Source organism: Podarcis melisellensis (assembly GCF_964234715.1).
Source record: "Podarcis melisellensis genome assembly, chromosome: 11".
Classification (NCBI taxonomy): Eukaryota; Metazoa; Chordata; class Lepidosauria; order Squamata; family Lacertidae; genus Podarcis; species Podarcis melisellensis.
This window is the reverse complement of record NC_138543.1, coordinates 43,385,131-43,400,481: the sequence shown is the minus strand read 5'-3', so window position 1 is coordinate 43,400,481 and position 15,351 is coordinate 43,385,131. Positions and strand designations below refer to the sequence as shown.

Sequence of the window (15,351 nt, the reverse complement as noted above, 5' to 3'; positions counted from 1 at the left end):
CCTTCAGGTATGCCTCAGGTATATAAAAGCTTGGTGGGAGGCATGAGGAAACTTGTTGGGACATTGTTGGTGATTTCATCCAGTTCTGAAATCCTTACGCTGCTCCTGAACTCCTGAATTGTCACTCCTCAACACTGTGCCTGCTGCAAGAGCTGTGGGAGGCGATATTCACACTGGATCACTAATCTCCACATGGATCTGTCATGGATGCTTTAGCTGAGATTCCTGCATTGAAAGGGCTTGGGTCCCTTCCAACTCTACAATTCTATGACTGTACAGTAGTCCAAGGAGCTTGGACATAATGTACCACATCGCCTGCTACTGATCACAGTTGCTTTAGACACCGTTGGTTGGATCCAAAGGCTGCATGGGACGTGAATTTCCCCTTCCCCCCACTTCCTCAGAGCAGCATACCCCAAAGTTCAGAGTACTGTTCTAAACTGCATGGATTGTATCAGAGGTAGAGATGGAGAGGTTTGGTTCAGTTCACACTGAATGGAGAATCTACATAATTCACACTTTGTGAAACAATATGTGAACCAGAACACAGTCATCCTTTCAAATTTTCACTTCTCTGAATTTTGCAATGCAGTTCTCCAGCCAACTGATGTTTTACAAGAATGCATATACTAGGGTAATCTGTGCATTGAAATGCACATTAGTAAAATGATATCAAAATGCATTATTGCATTTGGTGTGTAAAATCGCTTTGCAGAAATGCGTATATTGCATAGAAACACATGTCTATCAGGACAAATTCACTGATGAATCTTCATGAGGTCTTTTAAAAAATCACAGTCTGCTATGGAGTTGTGAAGAACTGATGTCTGGGGAAATGAAAATTGAAACTGACAGATTCCCCCCAACCTTAGTCACAGGAGTTGTAATAGTGGGAGATGAAAATGGCCTCAAATAGAGCAGAAGCTCCCAGTTCCCCTCTCACACTGCAGTCCTCGTGTGCTCCATCCCAGGCTATTCAGGGGTGCACTGATCATCCAGCTAGGCTTTTCCGGGGAGATAAGGGACTGCAGGAGAGAAGATATGGGAAGGCTGTTTGCACTTCTACTGAATCCATTGGCTCAACACACATTCCACACACAGATACCCTGCATCAGAAAACAGGGAAAATCAAGCTCCTAGAATGCAGTGGTACTTGGGGGTTGGGGTGGGCAGAAGCCACTTTGCATGATGACAGCAAAACAATCCAGTATTATGGGAAATGGCTATTAGAAAAGACAAATGCTTCCATTTACAACATGCATCACGGTAATGGACTTTATGAATCATTATGTCTCAATGAGCTAGCTTGGTTCTCAACCTTTCTACCATCCTTCATATTGAAACATCAGGTTTTCCCAAAGATCCCCCAAAACCAAACCTATGGGTTGTTGTTGTTGTTGTTTTTACTTTGGTAGGCTGGGTGCACCACAAAAATACATGAAAATGGCCTATCTAAATAACCTATCTCAAATTCCAGATATGCTATGCTAAGTTATTATTTTTCTCTCCCATTTTCTATTACAGTGTTGGGGAAATTGTAGCCTTCTGATTGTTGTTGAATTTTAACTCCCATAAGCTCTAGCCAGTGTACAAATGGTCAGGGTGATGGGTGTTGGAAGTCAACAGTTTTCCCACCACGGTTATGTGAAATATTGGTTACAATGAGATGTAAGCAGTGAAATTGTACACAAAGTTACATCCAAACGCTTGAATTCAGGAAGTATGAGCTAGAGGTAAGCAACAGAGAATGCTTAGATGGGTCTACTAAACTGGCTGTTGGCATCTTTTGCTGTGGAGGAGGACACATCTTCTTGTTCATGACCTACTTGTACCTGAGCCCTAGGTCAGTAGAGAACATGGTTTGTAATCAGATGGTCTCAGATCCCAGGCAATTATAGATCAACGATCTCAGCTTGTGTCAGGGACTGTGCTGAGGAGGGCTGCACTGAGGAAGAATGGTGGGAGCCACCCCCTCCCCCTGATCCTGAATCTTCCCAGGAGCAGGAGGACAGTATAGATTTGGAACAGTGGTTTGCAGAGGGACATAGTTCAGAAGGCAGAAGCTGGGAAATACTGGATGGGGAACAGCTAGGAGAAGAAACACTGGAAGAGAGAGAGTTAACAGATTCACAGTCTCTGGACAACATTCACCCCCTGTCTCCAAAGTCATGGAGAGCTCAGAAAGTGTCAGAACAGAAAGCGGAGAGGCTACAAACTCAGATTACAAGACATAGGAGTGACCCTTAATTAGGAGTATTGCCATTTCTAGGAGATGTGTTCTTTGTTCTCTTGCTGTGATTATTAAAGATTCTAACCGGTAAGACATTCCTTTCATTTGCTCTTCTTATCTACTGCCACGGGGGGGAGGGGGGAGGAAGCAAATTCCCCGAAGCCTGACAGGTAGCAAGACTGGGGGTGATCTATGCCTCAGAGATTGGAGAGCTGCTTCCAGTCTGAGTACACAGAGCTGATCTAGAGGGACCCATGCTCTGACTCAGTATATGGAAGTTTCACATGTATAGGTAGGTTGGGCTCAAAGTCTCCAGATATGTGAGAATGGCATTTGTTTCCAACTAAGGTCTACAGAGTCCAACTAAGGTCTATTGATACTACTATTTAGTCATGCCCATTAATTCCAGTGGGTCTCCTCAGAGCTCTTTGGAGTCTTCTCAGACGGTTAGCCCATCATTTGACAAATACATGAGTGAGTCTCATCAGGGAGCCAGAACGTAGAGCTTCTGCCAGAGCTTCATTTCCCTGGAGCTCAAACTGCAGTATTTTGTTAATGGGAAATAGTAGTTACCCTGTCAGCTACTACCTAGCCAAGTTTTAGCTTGGTAGACCTGCAGGTCCGATTCTCATATGTGAAACATATTAGGGGACATCTGGCAAGTAACTCAGCCTAATTCACGTTTTAGCACAAAATGTTTCACTAGGAGTTCTTTGAAAGCAAGGTTGTGTGCACTCTGAAAAATATATAGGATATGTGAAAGATAGGAACATGTAAGGTTACCTACTTGTTTCAATGAAATTATACCCATGTGTTCAAAAGGATTTGTGTGCAGACCAGTCCCATCCATTGAAGTGAATGGATATTTTCATTGGTGTGATTTTCAAAGCACCTGCTGCAAGTCAGTAAACTGGGTAATTACTTTTCTGATTCTGGAAGTGTTTGTAGGCAGATTTAGATGAGCCAAGTGATGCTTTCTTAATTCACAATCAGATGTAACTGTTTTAGAACAGGAAGTATTTAACTCAGCTTTAAGAGTAAAAGCCATATTAGTCTGTTGCAGCAACGGTAATCTACACAGGCTTATGCTGTAATATATTTCCTTGACTTCCCATGCTACAAGACTCTTGGTTGTTTTAGCTTTCTAAGTTTATGATTCGTAACCAATATAGTGGTGCATTGGGTTACAAACGCTTTGGGTTACAAATGCTTCAGGTTACAAACTCCACGAACCCAGAAGTAGTGAAAGGGCGCCTCAGGTGAAGAACAGTTTCAGGTTAAGAACGGACCTCCAGAACGAATTAAATTCGTAACCCAAGGTACCACTGTACATATCTTGTTAAGTATGCAGACAACTAGAGTATACAAATTATCCAGGTCTTTATCATTGTAACATGACTCTCCATAATTGAACCAGTTATATTTCCCCACCTTAGGCCACCAAATAACATGTTTTTCCAGGGATGGGGAAAATCAATCTCAGGAATTCTATAATACATAATGTGTTTTACAAAATTTGCCACACATTCATTTGACAAACATTTAGGAACACATCGAAATAACATGACAGACCTTCGTGGAAACACCACAGATCAAATAAAATATTCATGTTTTTTATTGTTTTATATTTTTGTTCAATTTATTAATAATCTTTATATTTATATATATATTTATGGCTTTGAGCAAAGACAAAAGAAAAAAGTCTAACTCATCCCTGATCACACAGTCATTGTAAGAATCAGTTTGATGTATATTGTCTTTTCAGCAGCAACATGATCCAACCTCATCATAAATACATTTCATCCTATACAGATGCAAGGTTCCATATTTAAGGGCTTAGTTATATACAGAGAAAAATAGGTTGATTCTCAAAATAGCAATGGATATTCTTTATACAGTATTACAGAAATGAGAGTCATTTGATTCGTAACCTAAATATATATATATACACATTCATACATACATATATGTATATCATTTTATACCCTGTACCATTTTTAGTTAACTTACAAATCTTAGATTTTGCCCACTCTATTACAAAGTCATTAAAAAGGTTTTTTTAATGGTTTCACTGAAAGACCATGTATGTTAATGTTTCTTTATAGTACTTAAAATAAAATAAACATATGTATAAAAATAGTTCACTACCAACTCCATTATACTCCTATCAAATGTAAACCTTGAATAGTTTTAAGGACCAGAATATGATCGTCTTAAATTGGATAAAATTTATTATCAGTATTAAAATAAAGTCAGGGTTCTATTGTACCAAAAAATAAATGGTCTTGCAGTTTACCCATAGCGTTACATTCCTTGTATGCGATTCATGACCACTCCCATTCAACCACCATCATCATATTCACGGAATAAATTACGTCAATAACTTTATTTCAGTTGGGAACGGGGATTCGCTAAAAACTTTAAGTGTGGTTTATCCATGTAGGCATTTGAAATAGCATCAGAGAAAAGGCATAACAGGCAGAATGACTTTGGGTGGCACTCTCGAAGCTACCCTTCCTTCTACAGTGGCCTTATTGGGGACAAAGAGGCTCCTGTAGAGAAAAGACTCTGTACACTTCAAAGACCACCAACTTTGAAACCATCCGTTGTGGTGTCTTCAGAATAAATCCCATTGGAATGGATGCATCTTGCACAGGGAAAACATTCCTGGTGGGTTGTGTTTTTCACTGGAATTAGGACACGCTTAACCTTCAAGTGTATACGAAAGCACCACAACATACACAGATGCGAGGTGCCATTTTGTTCTTCCACTGCTCAGTGATGTCAGTACTTATGGGCATGTTCTCTTACCAGGCATTACCCATTTTGGGCTGAAGGGATGGGCAGTGTTGTTTGCACCGCCGTTCAGTTACGGCATGGTCAGCTTAACTGTGGCCCTCCCCAGGCACTATCAATTTGCTAAGGGGCTTCCTTTGTGAGGAGGGTGACACAGGTCTTGTACAATTTCCTCCATGTCTGCTTCTGAGATGGAGGATCACATCAGAAGGAAAGAATGTCCCGGGGAAAAGGAACAAGGGATTTGCTTGCAACAGGTGCTCTATCAGATTCTTATATACGCTGAACTTTGTAGCTCCCAGTCTACTACCTGGATCAGAAAGGATCGACAGAGTTTTCTAGCATAGCTTATATGAGGATGCAGCAACACATCAAGCCCTGGTTTACATATTACTTACAGCAACATGATGTTCACCATGCTGGGACAGCTGCTCCCAGCAGGAACATAGGTTCTGTCTTATTGCGAATCAGACTTTTGGTCTATTTAGCTGAGTATGGCTGGCAGCAGCTCTCTAAATCTTCATTTCAGATGTGGGACAATCCCACTCCTGTCTGGAGATGCCAGGAATCGAGAACTTTCTGCTTAGACAGAAGATGCTGAACCACTGAGCTACAGTTGCAGGAATGTCTGCAGCTTCTTTTCCACACAATAAGAGAAAAGTGTACTGTTATGTTTCATGCTAGCAAACCCATCTCCAATGCGACAACCACTAGGAGCACGGTAGGCAACATTTGACCGGGGCCTGAATCAGTTGGAAAATCCTCCCTCTGGAAGCACTTGTAAGTCGTATGTTAACTTGAGAACGGAAGCAAAGGAAAGAAAAGGTTTACAAAACCGTATGCTTTAACCCTGCCTTCTGTTAATGACTCCCTCCCTTTTGTGCAGACATTAGAAGAAGAAAAAAATTAACCTCATTTCTACGGTTGACAATACATGCCATAGTAGAATATGATGTCCAAATTATTATAGTACACACTGAGCAAGTCGTGCATTCCCAAACAAACAGGATGCTATAGTATACTTATTTCTTGTTTGTAAAATATCGTCACAGTCAACTACAGAACTACAGTGAGGACAGAGAACACACCTGAAAGCCTAACCGAAGCAGTGATTGACAAAATAATTCATTCAAAAAATCAAAACAAATTCACTTTTAGTTATTAACTACAGATTTGAAGTCAGCATTATAGGAAATGAAATGCAGAAACCATCCATTCACATTGATCATTTTCCAAGTTTTAAAAAGACACATTTGGGCTTTTCCCTAAAATGGCTGACTGAAGCGATGAGTTGTACCGGGGTGCAAGGTACTTTTGTTGTTCTTTTTTTTTGTTTTCTGCTAAAAAAAAAATAAGAATCCAAGCATGCATGGAATATTTTCAGACACCACCTAGGGCAATGAAGAAATAGGTGATGGTATTGGTGAAATACACAGAGCAGGATCAAGCATATAATTTTGCATAAAAACACTGCATGTAAAAGGAGCATTGTAGGTCTCAAGCCTTTGCATTACAGTTGTGTTGCATTTTATATTTCGTAAAATTTAATTTTTTTTATATTTTGGCGTGAAGAGTTGCAAACTAAATTTCTAAACAAATACTTTGCAATGGTACACCACACAGGAGCTATTTTTGTTGTTGTTGTTGTTATTTGGGTCTAAAAAGTTATTTACAGTAAGATTAATGAGTCTCCACTAATTTTACCCCCCAATATGAAGATAGAAGTCCACCCAGCTTTCAGAAAGAGGAGAATGATTCTGAGGTTAGATTTCATCCAAAACAAGCAGTACTGCTAGACCTTTTTCTGTAGACAGGAAGAATTTCATTGATCCTTCAATCGAAAACCTGAATGTAAAAGCACCAAAAAGTAATCTGGACCTCTAAAATGGGAAATGTGTCTCAATTATTTTTGTTTAAGAAAAGTTAAAAACTACTGTTTGCGAATTCCAAGCTAATGGGTGCATTATGTATGGATTTTTATTAGTATTATTGTTATTATTATTTCTGTGTGGCTTAGTTCCTGGAATTATTAATACTGCCTTTTAATGTAGAATAAAAACAGGAAATCTCTTCATATTTCTAACCAGGTTAAAAATAAATAACATTACAACCACTGTTTTAGACTCATTTTAACAATTTCTAAGAAAGGAAGACATGAGAGGCCATTTTGGATTTCTCTTCTCTCTCTCTCTCTCTCTCTCTCTCTCTCTCTCTCTCTCTCTCTCTCTGATGTCCATCTGTCTCTCTGTCTCTCTCCATACATTCAAGGGTTCAGTTTGTCCAAAGTGCTCCTTTTCATTGTAGACAGCTGGGATCTATTGGAAATCCTGGGAGTGATCTCAGTTTTATGTCAGTCTCCGCTTATTCGAAGTCTGCATGAATCATAAGTTTGAAGCAAACCGCGGTTTATCGCCCTCTAGTTCCGTGCTTAAGACTGCGGAAGAATCCCTTTGCAGCGTGGCAGCTGGTGGCGTGGGCCCTCGTGTAGGTGGAATTGCTCCTGAAGACATCTGGCGGAAGAGGGCCACTCTTTGGGGGACAGTGCCTTTGCTCCCAGCCTGGATGCCTGTGCTTTGGAAACCGGAGACGGGCTGTGGAATGGAGGCTAAAGATTCTCCCACTGTCGGGTGAGGTCTAGAAATCATAGTGGAAACCTCGTGGGGTAATGAAGGCTGTGAGGCAGAGAGGGGTCTCACCTCTCTTGTCAGACTAGCATTGTGAAGAGCTTGCGTACTCTTGTGGACTTCACTCTTCTGCGACCCACTAGGCATTTGCTGCTGCTGTTGCTGTTGCTGCTGCAGTTGCTGCTGTTGCTGCTGTTGCTGCTGCAGCAGCGACAACTGTGAAGCTGTGGGCGTTGCATACTGAAAAGTTCGGCCGGCTAGAGGGCTTTGTACCGGTGGGCTGCAGACTGCGGAAGGGTAGGAGCAGGGGGAGAAAACGGCAGCTTGCTGAGGCGTCTGTGTGCTCGGCGTCGGAGAATTCAGGCTCATCACAGAATACACAGGCGGGGATTGAGTCCTCATCTGCATTGAGGGGGCAGTGGTCAAAGGACTCGAATTCAGTGCTGGCATTTGCTGCAGATTTGCCGGCCCGACTGCCTGCACCATCTCCCGGTCGTGTTTCACTATCTGTTTCAAAATTTCGCTCTCCTGGTTGTTGAAGACACCAGTATTGAGATCTTTTTGGAATTTTTGCAGCAGAAGCGAATTCTTCTTTCCTTTGTGGGCGAAACGGACACAACATAGCATGCAAGTTAGCATCTCTCTGGGGACCTGTCAGATCATACCATATCTATCTAGCTGTCTGTCTCTTGCATCAAGGCAATAAGGGAAATGGTTAAAATAGCCAAAAGACTTAAAATCAGTCACATTCTTTTTTTATATTCCTCAGATTACTTCACACTATAAGAAAAATAACATAGGGGATGATCAGGCAGATTGATGAGGCTATCCAAAATGGGAATAAACACAATTCTCAGATGCTAGAGTAACTGGGATCATCACTACAGGGCAGGTTAGGCCCCTTCCCACTCGTCTCTTCCATTACATCCTTTCACTTTCCCCCATAGGAAATTGCAACTGTTCACTTCTATAGTTTAGGTTCCTGGGAAACCCACAAACACAGCAGGAAGGCAATAGACTCCTCTTGCCTTTCCTTCCCAGAAACTATGATTCAGTGGCGTGCTGCCTCCTAACACAGATGTTCATGTCCAATAGTCATTAATCCCCACTTTTAAGGAACATGGGTCACTGCTGTGATGACAGTGCCGTGCCCCATAGTGCCCCATAGTGCCCCATAGTGCATATAAAGACACTATGTTAACTGCTTTTAATTATCTTATGTGTCAATTTCCTTAAGATGGCTGTTTACAAGGAAATTAATAAGTCGATGATGCTGTTCATAATACTACTAATCACAGGCATGATGCACATGAAATGAAAGCAAAAACCTGTCTTGCCCTCGCTGACAAGGGTTTGTGTTTGTGTGTGCACAGGTGAGCATGAACGCACAGCCAATTTTGCACATGGCGAGCAGACACTTACTTATAGATCACCTATAACCATAAATCTCTAAGAAACTTACAACAAAATAAAATACAAAACAACATACGTCATAAAATAAAGCAGAGTATTAAAAGTGGCCAGATAAAAAAGAATGTTCCGGAAATGCTTGCTGAAATAAAAATGGTGCACCAGAATCCAAACGATGCCAGCGTCTGATTTGCTCTGCATCCTATGAAATGTTTGCATGAATATTTACATGGATTTGAAGCATCCTATGAGCCGTGGTTAGCAATCCCTTCCCCCAAAAAACACTTAACACACTGACCACCATCGTGATGAGCATTTTACTATTTGTTAACGATAAAGGCTAATGCCTGCTAATACTTCTGCATTTTACTCCTATTATTGTGGGGACCGGTTTGACTCTTAACGTGCAAATATACTTTGCAATCCAATCATGACAGGTTGCCAGCAGTGGAAAGGAAAGGAATTGAAGTAACTAGGTTGCGTTAAAAGAGTCTCTCTCTCATTCTCTCCCTCTCCTTGTTGAGCTGCCCTAATTTTTGAATTGCCCAATGTGTTATGTAAGTTATAAATACATGTGTCCATTTAACACATTTCCTGGAACTAATTATTAAACATTGCTTAAGTAGTGACCACCAGATTGAGAGTAGTAATCTTTCCAAATAGCTGTGAACTAATATGAACTCGGGGGATATTATGTAGTACCTGGTTGTGTAACACAAGTCACTGCATGCAAGCTGACTATACTTGGTTTGGGTGCTGCGGAACGTGAGATCTATATCATCCACTGCCCCCAAAGTAAGTCTACAGGCCTCAAAAAACAACTTGCATGACCCTTGAAACAACGGCCTACAGCTTCAGTCTAAGCAGCAGAGCAAAATCTCATACATTTGAATGCATTTGCAGCAATCGCCTGAATTAATCTGCAGTTTGAATAAACAGCACTGCTTTGGAAACTGAAGATACATTCAGCACCTGAGGGCCTTTTCTCCATGCCCCCTCCAAGGGTGGTTCAGAGGCCGGCAACATGAGAATGAGCCCTTCTTATGAAATGCTCTCCCCAGGGAGGCATTCCTGGCGCCACCACTATCAGCTGGAAAAAAATCTTTCTTTTTACCTAGGCTTCTATCCCTTAAACTGGATGGTTTTAGATTTTTGTGGCCTCCTTTCAGCGGCTGGGATGCATTTGACCTGCTTTTTTAGTAATAACAATTAATAATAATTTTATTAATTGTACCCTGCCCATCTGGCTGGGTTGCCCCAGCCACTCTGGGCGGCTTCCAGCACATATAAAACATCAAACATTAAAAACTTCCCTATACAGGGATGCCTTCAGATGTCTTCTAAAAGTTGTGTAGTTCTTTATCTCCTTAACATCTGAAGGGAGGGCATTCCACAGGGAGAGCACCACTGCCAAGAATGCCGTGTTTTGGGGTTTTCAGTTTGTTTTGGTTTTTATATGCATTTCAACCTTTGTGCTATTTTTGTGAGTTGTTTTGGGTTACTTTTTGTTATATAAAAAATAAGTAACCCACCAATTGCAATGAATGATAATACTAATAAAAATTCCTACAGGTGTGGTGGGGTGGGGATTGGTACATGTCTACGAACCTTGGTGATCATCTGGGTAATTTGAGGATAGCGAAATGGTGAATTTCCAGCTCAAAATTTGGCCTCGCTGATTGTCTCCATGCTGCTGGTCTGTGACAAATCTCTGTAGGTGACGTACTGCACAGGTCTGCCACGTTTGCCAACTTAAAAACAGCCTTGATATTCACTAGGCTCAGCGATAATTCACTAAATCCAAGCCATACACAAATATGGTCCTATCATTTTGGCTCACAGACTCAGAGACCCTCCCCCCCTCTTTCACTATCTGTGCAATAATGACCTTTCCTAAGAATGCTGCTGACAGCCTCTATACATGATTAATAAACAATAATAAGCATGACTTCCAAACTTAGATTCTCTGGGGATATGTGAGAGCCTCGGATTACTTAAATTTCACTTACACTTTCTCTTTTATAGCAACACATCTCTTATTCATAAATCAACATGGCCATTTAATGGAATGGAATGGGATAGTGGGCTGCATTTATTTTTTTTAGGTTTTAAAAGTATTAATATTTGATTTTGGCCACTTCTCTGCAGTATCCGTGGCTCTTTATTTAAAACATTTATAAGCCACCTTACTATTAAAAGGAATCAAAGAGGTGTATAAAAGGAACGGAAAAACAATAAGAATGGCAAAAGACAGCAGAATAATCATGACACTCTCATAAAACTTAGCATGCGCTGCACTGCATTGCAGTGATTCTGCTCCTACCTATGGGGCTGTGTCCAGCGGTGACAATTGGGAGCCACTGTTCGGCGCCATGGGAATTGACCTGTGGTGTCCTACAGGGCTCCATCTTGTCACCCATGTTGTCTGACATCTATATGAAGCTCCTGGGAGATTTCATCAGGGGATTTGAAGTGAGATGTCATCAGTATGCTGATGGCACCCAGCTCTATCTCTCTGTTCCATCTGAATCAGAAGCTGTTGAGTTCTGGACCAGAGCCTAGAGGTGGTTATGGTGTGGATGGGCGCCAATAAATGGAAATTGAATCCAGCCAAGATGGAGGCATTGTGTGTCGAGTTCTTGAGTCCGGGAAGTGGAGAGGTGTCCTGTCCTAGGGTTGCTCTCCCCTGGGAAAGGGCAGGTTCATAGTTTGGGGGTGCTCCTGGATCCAGCATTGTCATTCGAGGTGGCCTCGGAGCACCAACTTCCAGCTACAGCTAGTTCGCCAGCTACGACCTTTCCTGGAGAGAAATGACTCGGCAACAGTGACCCAAGCTCTGGTAACCTCCAGACTGGACTATTGCAATGCACGGGGGTGGGGAGGAGAGAGACTCGGAAACTGCAGCTTGTACAGAATGCAGCAACCAGACTGGAATGGCCAACAGAACTCGTATTGAGAGAACGTCGCTAGGTAGCTATTTGCTTCTGGGCCCAATTCAAGGTCTTAATTTTGACATATAAAGCCTTAAATTAATTGGGTCTAAAAATACCTGAAAGGCTGCTCTCAGAGCTCTGTGGGACAGTGGTGTGGCCCCCAGACTTCGGTACTTGCTACATTTTGCTGTGGGCCTGGCACCAACTCTGCATATATCTGGAGTCATGCAAAAGATTGTACCTTCCTTATTCTCACCCTTACCTCTCCTAGTGTCTCCAATGCTTCTTGCATGCTACTCTTGCCCTTGCAAAATGTTTTAGAGACTCTGCAAAAACTCAAATGGTTAAGATTCAGCAAGACTCTTTTATACGTCACAAGAAGATCTGAAAGCAAGTGAGCTGTACTTCCTTGTTTTCATCTTTCCACTGCAACATGCAAACATGTGGGGAGAGTCATGTACCAAAGGACTAGGGGGTGCAGGTGCTTCAGACGCAGAGAGCTGCAGGGTTCTCCTATTTCACCCATTACCACGGATGATTCATTTGTGCAAACTGTAGTATGCAAACTAAGCAATGTTGAACAAAGTAGTAATTCATGTCGCCCTGGAGTAGGGATGATGGACCCATTAAAGTCTGGTCCACATCAGTTCTCCATGGGGACAGAACTAAGTCCATCCCATTTCCATGTGGATTTTTAAAGGGAAAATTATTAAAAATCCACAAGGAAACACAAAGGTATTTTTTTAAAAAAGTACATCCAAGGGTGCTCCATTGATCTAAAATATATTTCTTTCTTTTAAACTTTAAAAACAGGTAATCCACCACCTTTCGTGTTTACATGGTGGCAGCCATGAAAACTTCCTTATAATTCCTTCTGAAAGCAACAGAATGTCATTAGGTCCCATTGCTCCCTAGGGGACTTGCTGTATTGTATTCACGGTATACAGCAACAAGCAGCAGCAAATGCTAGCCACTCCAGACTGTGTGGAAAGAAATAAATTTTGGAGGAATGGAGACCACACTGCAACCTCTAGGACTGCTCCATAGAGGGGCCCTCAGGACTGTGGATTCTGAAGTGAACCCATGATCTGATTTGAGTCATGATCTGCCCAGCTTGAATCAGTTGTGCCTGCTTGGAAATCTGAGTTTGGTGGATTCCTCTTCTGACACTACCTTGGAGCTTCAGAGGCTCTGTTCCAGGGTAGGGCAGCCAAAATAGTCCTGGGGAAGGGGAGCTTTTAACATGCAGAAAAGTGTGGCTTTGCCTCCTTCCCTCCTCCTCACACATATATACACATGCTATCATGCCCAGTCTTCTTCAAAGGGTTATCATTATTGGGCTGGCCCTATTATTTGGCAGAGAGAGACATCTGCCTCAGAAGGCACAGGCTGGGAAGTTGGGGAGCGGTAACAAAGTGCGAAGAGGACAGAGGTGTGTTTGTGCATGTGCCACACAGTCTGCCTTTACCCCACTAAGCAAACTAACTTCTGCTCCCCTCAGGTGCAGTGTATGGGGAAGCCATCTTGTCCTCAGGCAGCAAAATATCTTGGGTTGGCCCTTATTTTTGCATTTATTTACTGTAGTTATTTATCCCTCCATACCTTGAAAGATACCACTATGTTAGTAGAGCACAATGTTTTAGTTTTCTTGACCTAAAAGACAAATACTTCTGTGGCTGGTGCTATATGAACAGAAAAGGGGGGGAAAACACCAAAAACATACCTATCCTATCCAGCCTGTCAATGGCTACTGTTTCAAAGGCTCTTCTCATCATGGGGTATTCCTCCAGAACCTCGTTGAAGTTGTCCACAGAGAGAGAATACAGGCGGCAGTATGTGTCGGCTCTCACACTCGCGGTGCGGCGGCCCTTGGTCAAAAGGCAGATTTCTGGGATAAAGGAAAGAACAAAACACAGGAAGGAAAAGAGATGAAATGGTTTCAAAAGGTAACTGATGAGTGAGCGGCAAAGGTAGGGAGGACAGCAGCAATTCAAACCCAGCTCCAATATTTCCTGCAGTTTTGTAAGCACCTCGTGCCTCTTCACTCTGGCTCATTTCGTTAGGTTTATTTCCTGCCATTTCAATCTAGGCAACGACCAATTTACACATGTCCAGTTGATGCACAACCACACACACATGCATTGTGACTACCCAGAAGTGGCTGGAAAAGCAGGTGGAATGGGCCATCATGCATGATGACCCAGAAAGCAACCGGGTTGCCTGTATAAAGACATTATATATTTTTACCCCAGAACAGGCCTAGGAATGTGTGGCCCTTCAGACGTTGTTGGACTCCAGTTCCCACCAGCCCCAACCAGCCAGGCCCAATGCTCAGGGATGATGGGAGTTAAAGTCGAGCAACATCTTCCCCATCCATACCCTTGTATAGAAACAGCAAAGTGCAACATTTTGATAAAATAAAATGCCTGCATGGAAATCAAGATATTTAGTACCTGCACTAAATCAGAAGGCTCCAAGCTTTTTTACCAACCTCTCTCAGTAGATGCAGATCCCATACTGCGCTCAGCCTATTTTGCTGCTCTAGGTGGATGTTCCTCTTCTCACTGCCCTCCTTGCGTTGTCATAAAGGAAGCTAACATGCTCCCTCCCTCAAGGGTCTGCCCCACCAATCAAACACCTCTTCATGTGCTCCATACACATGAACAACACGTTGGGAGATGGGACACAGGTGCTTTTTGCCCCAGGCTTCATTGCTCTGGGGTGGGGGAAATGGAGAAATGTGCCTCTCCCTCATGTGTTGCCCTTGTGATTCTATTGTCTTGGGACTTAACTCACTGAAGGGAGGCTTAGTTCCTCGAACTCCCTCTTCCTGCTGCAGTCCTAGCACCATATCCCACACTATTCTCAAGGTTTCCCCCACCCTTAGCAGCAGATTTCAAGGTTGCAGCACGACTGCAAGGCAGGAGGGGAAGCCCTCTTCCATGAACTTGAACTCCATTCCATTTGTAGGAGGGAAATTAGGAGTCACTGTGTTCCAAAGATGGACACCCACCACATCTCCCTCCAAAGGACACACATTTCCAGTATTTGCAAAGCTGGACCCAGTTGTGATTAGCATACTTGCTGTATATTAAAAATAAGGATTCAGTTAGCAATACAGAGACATTCCCAAATGCTAGCAATCGCATTATTAGCTAGAGATGGCATCCAAATGAATTTTTCAAAATTGGAACCGCGCTGCCACATTGGTAGAGGCTCTGGTAGAGGCAAACCCTGCTTAGAACAGTTTATTAACATGTCCCTGTGCATGCAGCTTCATCAACAGAGTGAAAGAGGATATATATAGCATTTTGTGAATCGTTAATATGAGGATCACACTAAATTAACTTGAGGTTAT

General features: G+C 42.4%; 1 protein-coding gene across 1 annotated transcript in view; it reads right to left on the bottom strand.

Annotated features, from left to right (window-relative positions):
• Window positions 1–3,822: 3,822 nt before the first annotated feature.
• Window positions 3,823–15,351, bottom strand: part of HCN1 (hyperpolarization activated cyclic nucleotide gated potassium channel 1) — a 178,253-nt gene continuing 166,724 nt past the window's right edge. The window contains exons 7-8 of the mRNA XM_081929652.1: window positions 13,717–13,881; window positions 3,823–8,246 (exon numbers count right to left, since the gene is read on the bottom strand). Coding sequence (XP_081785778.1) covers window positions 7,408–8,246; window positions 13,717–13,881 — 1,004 coding nt within the window. The 3' untranslated portion in view covers window positions 3,823–7,407. The remainder of the gene's footprint in view (window positions 8,247–13,716; window positions 13,882–15,351) is intronic.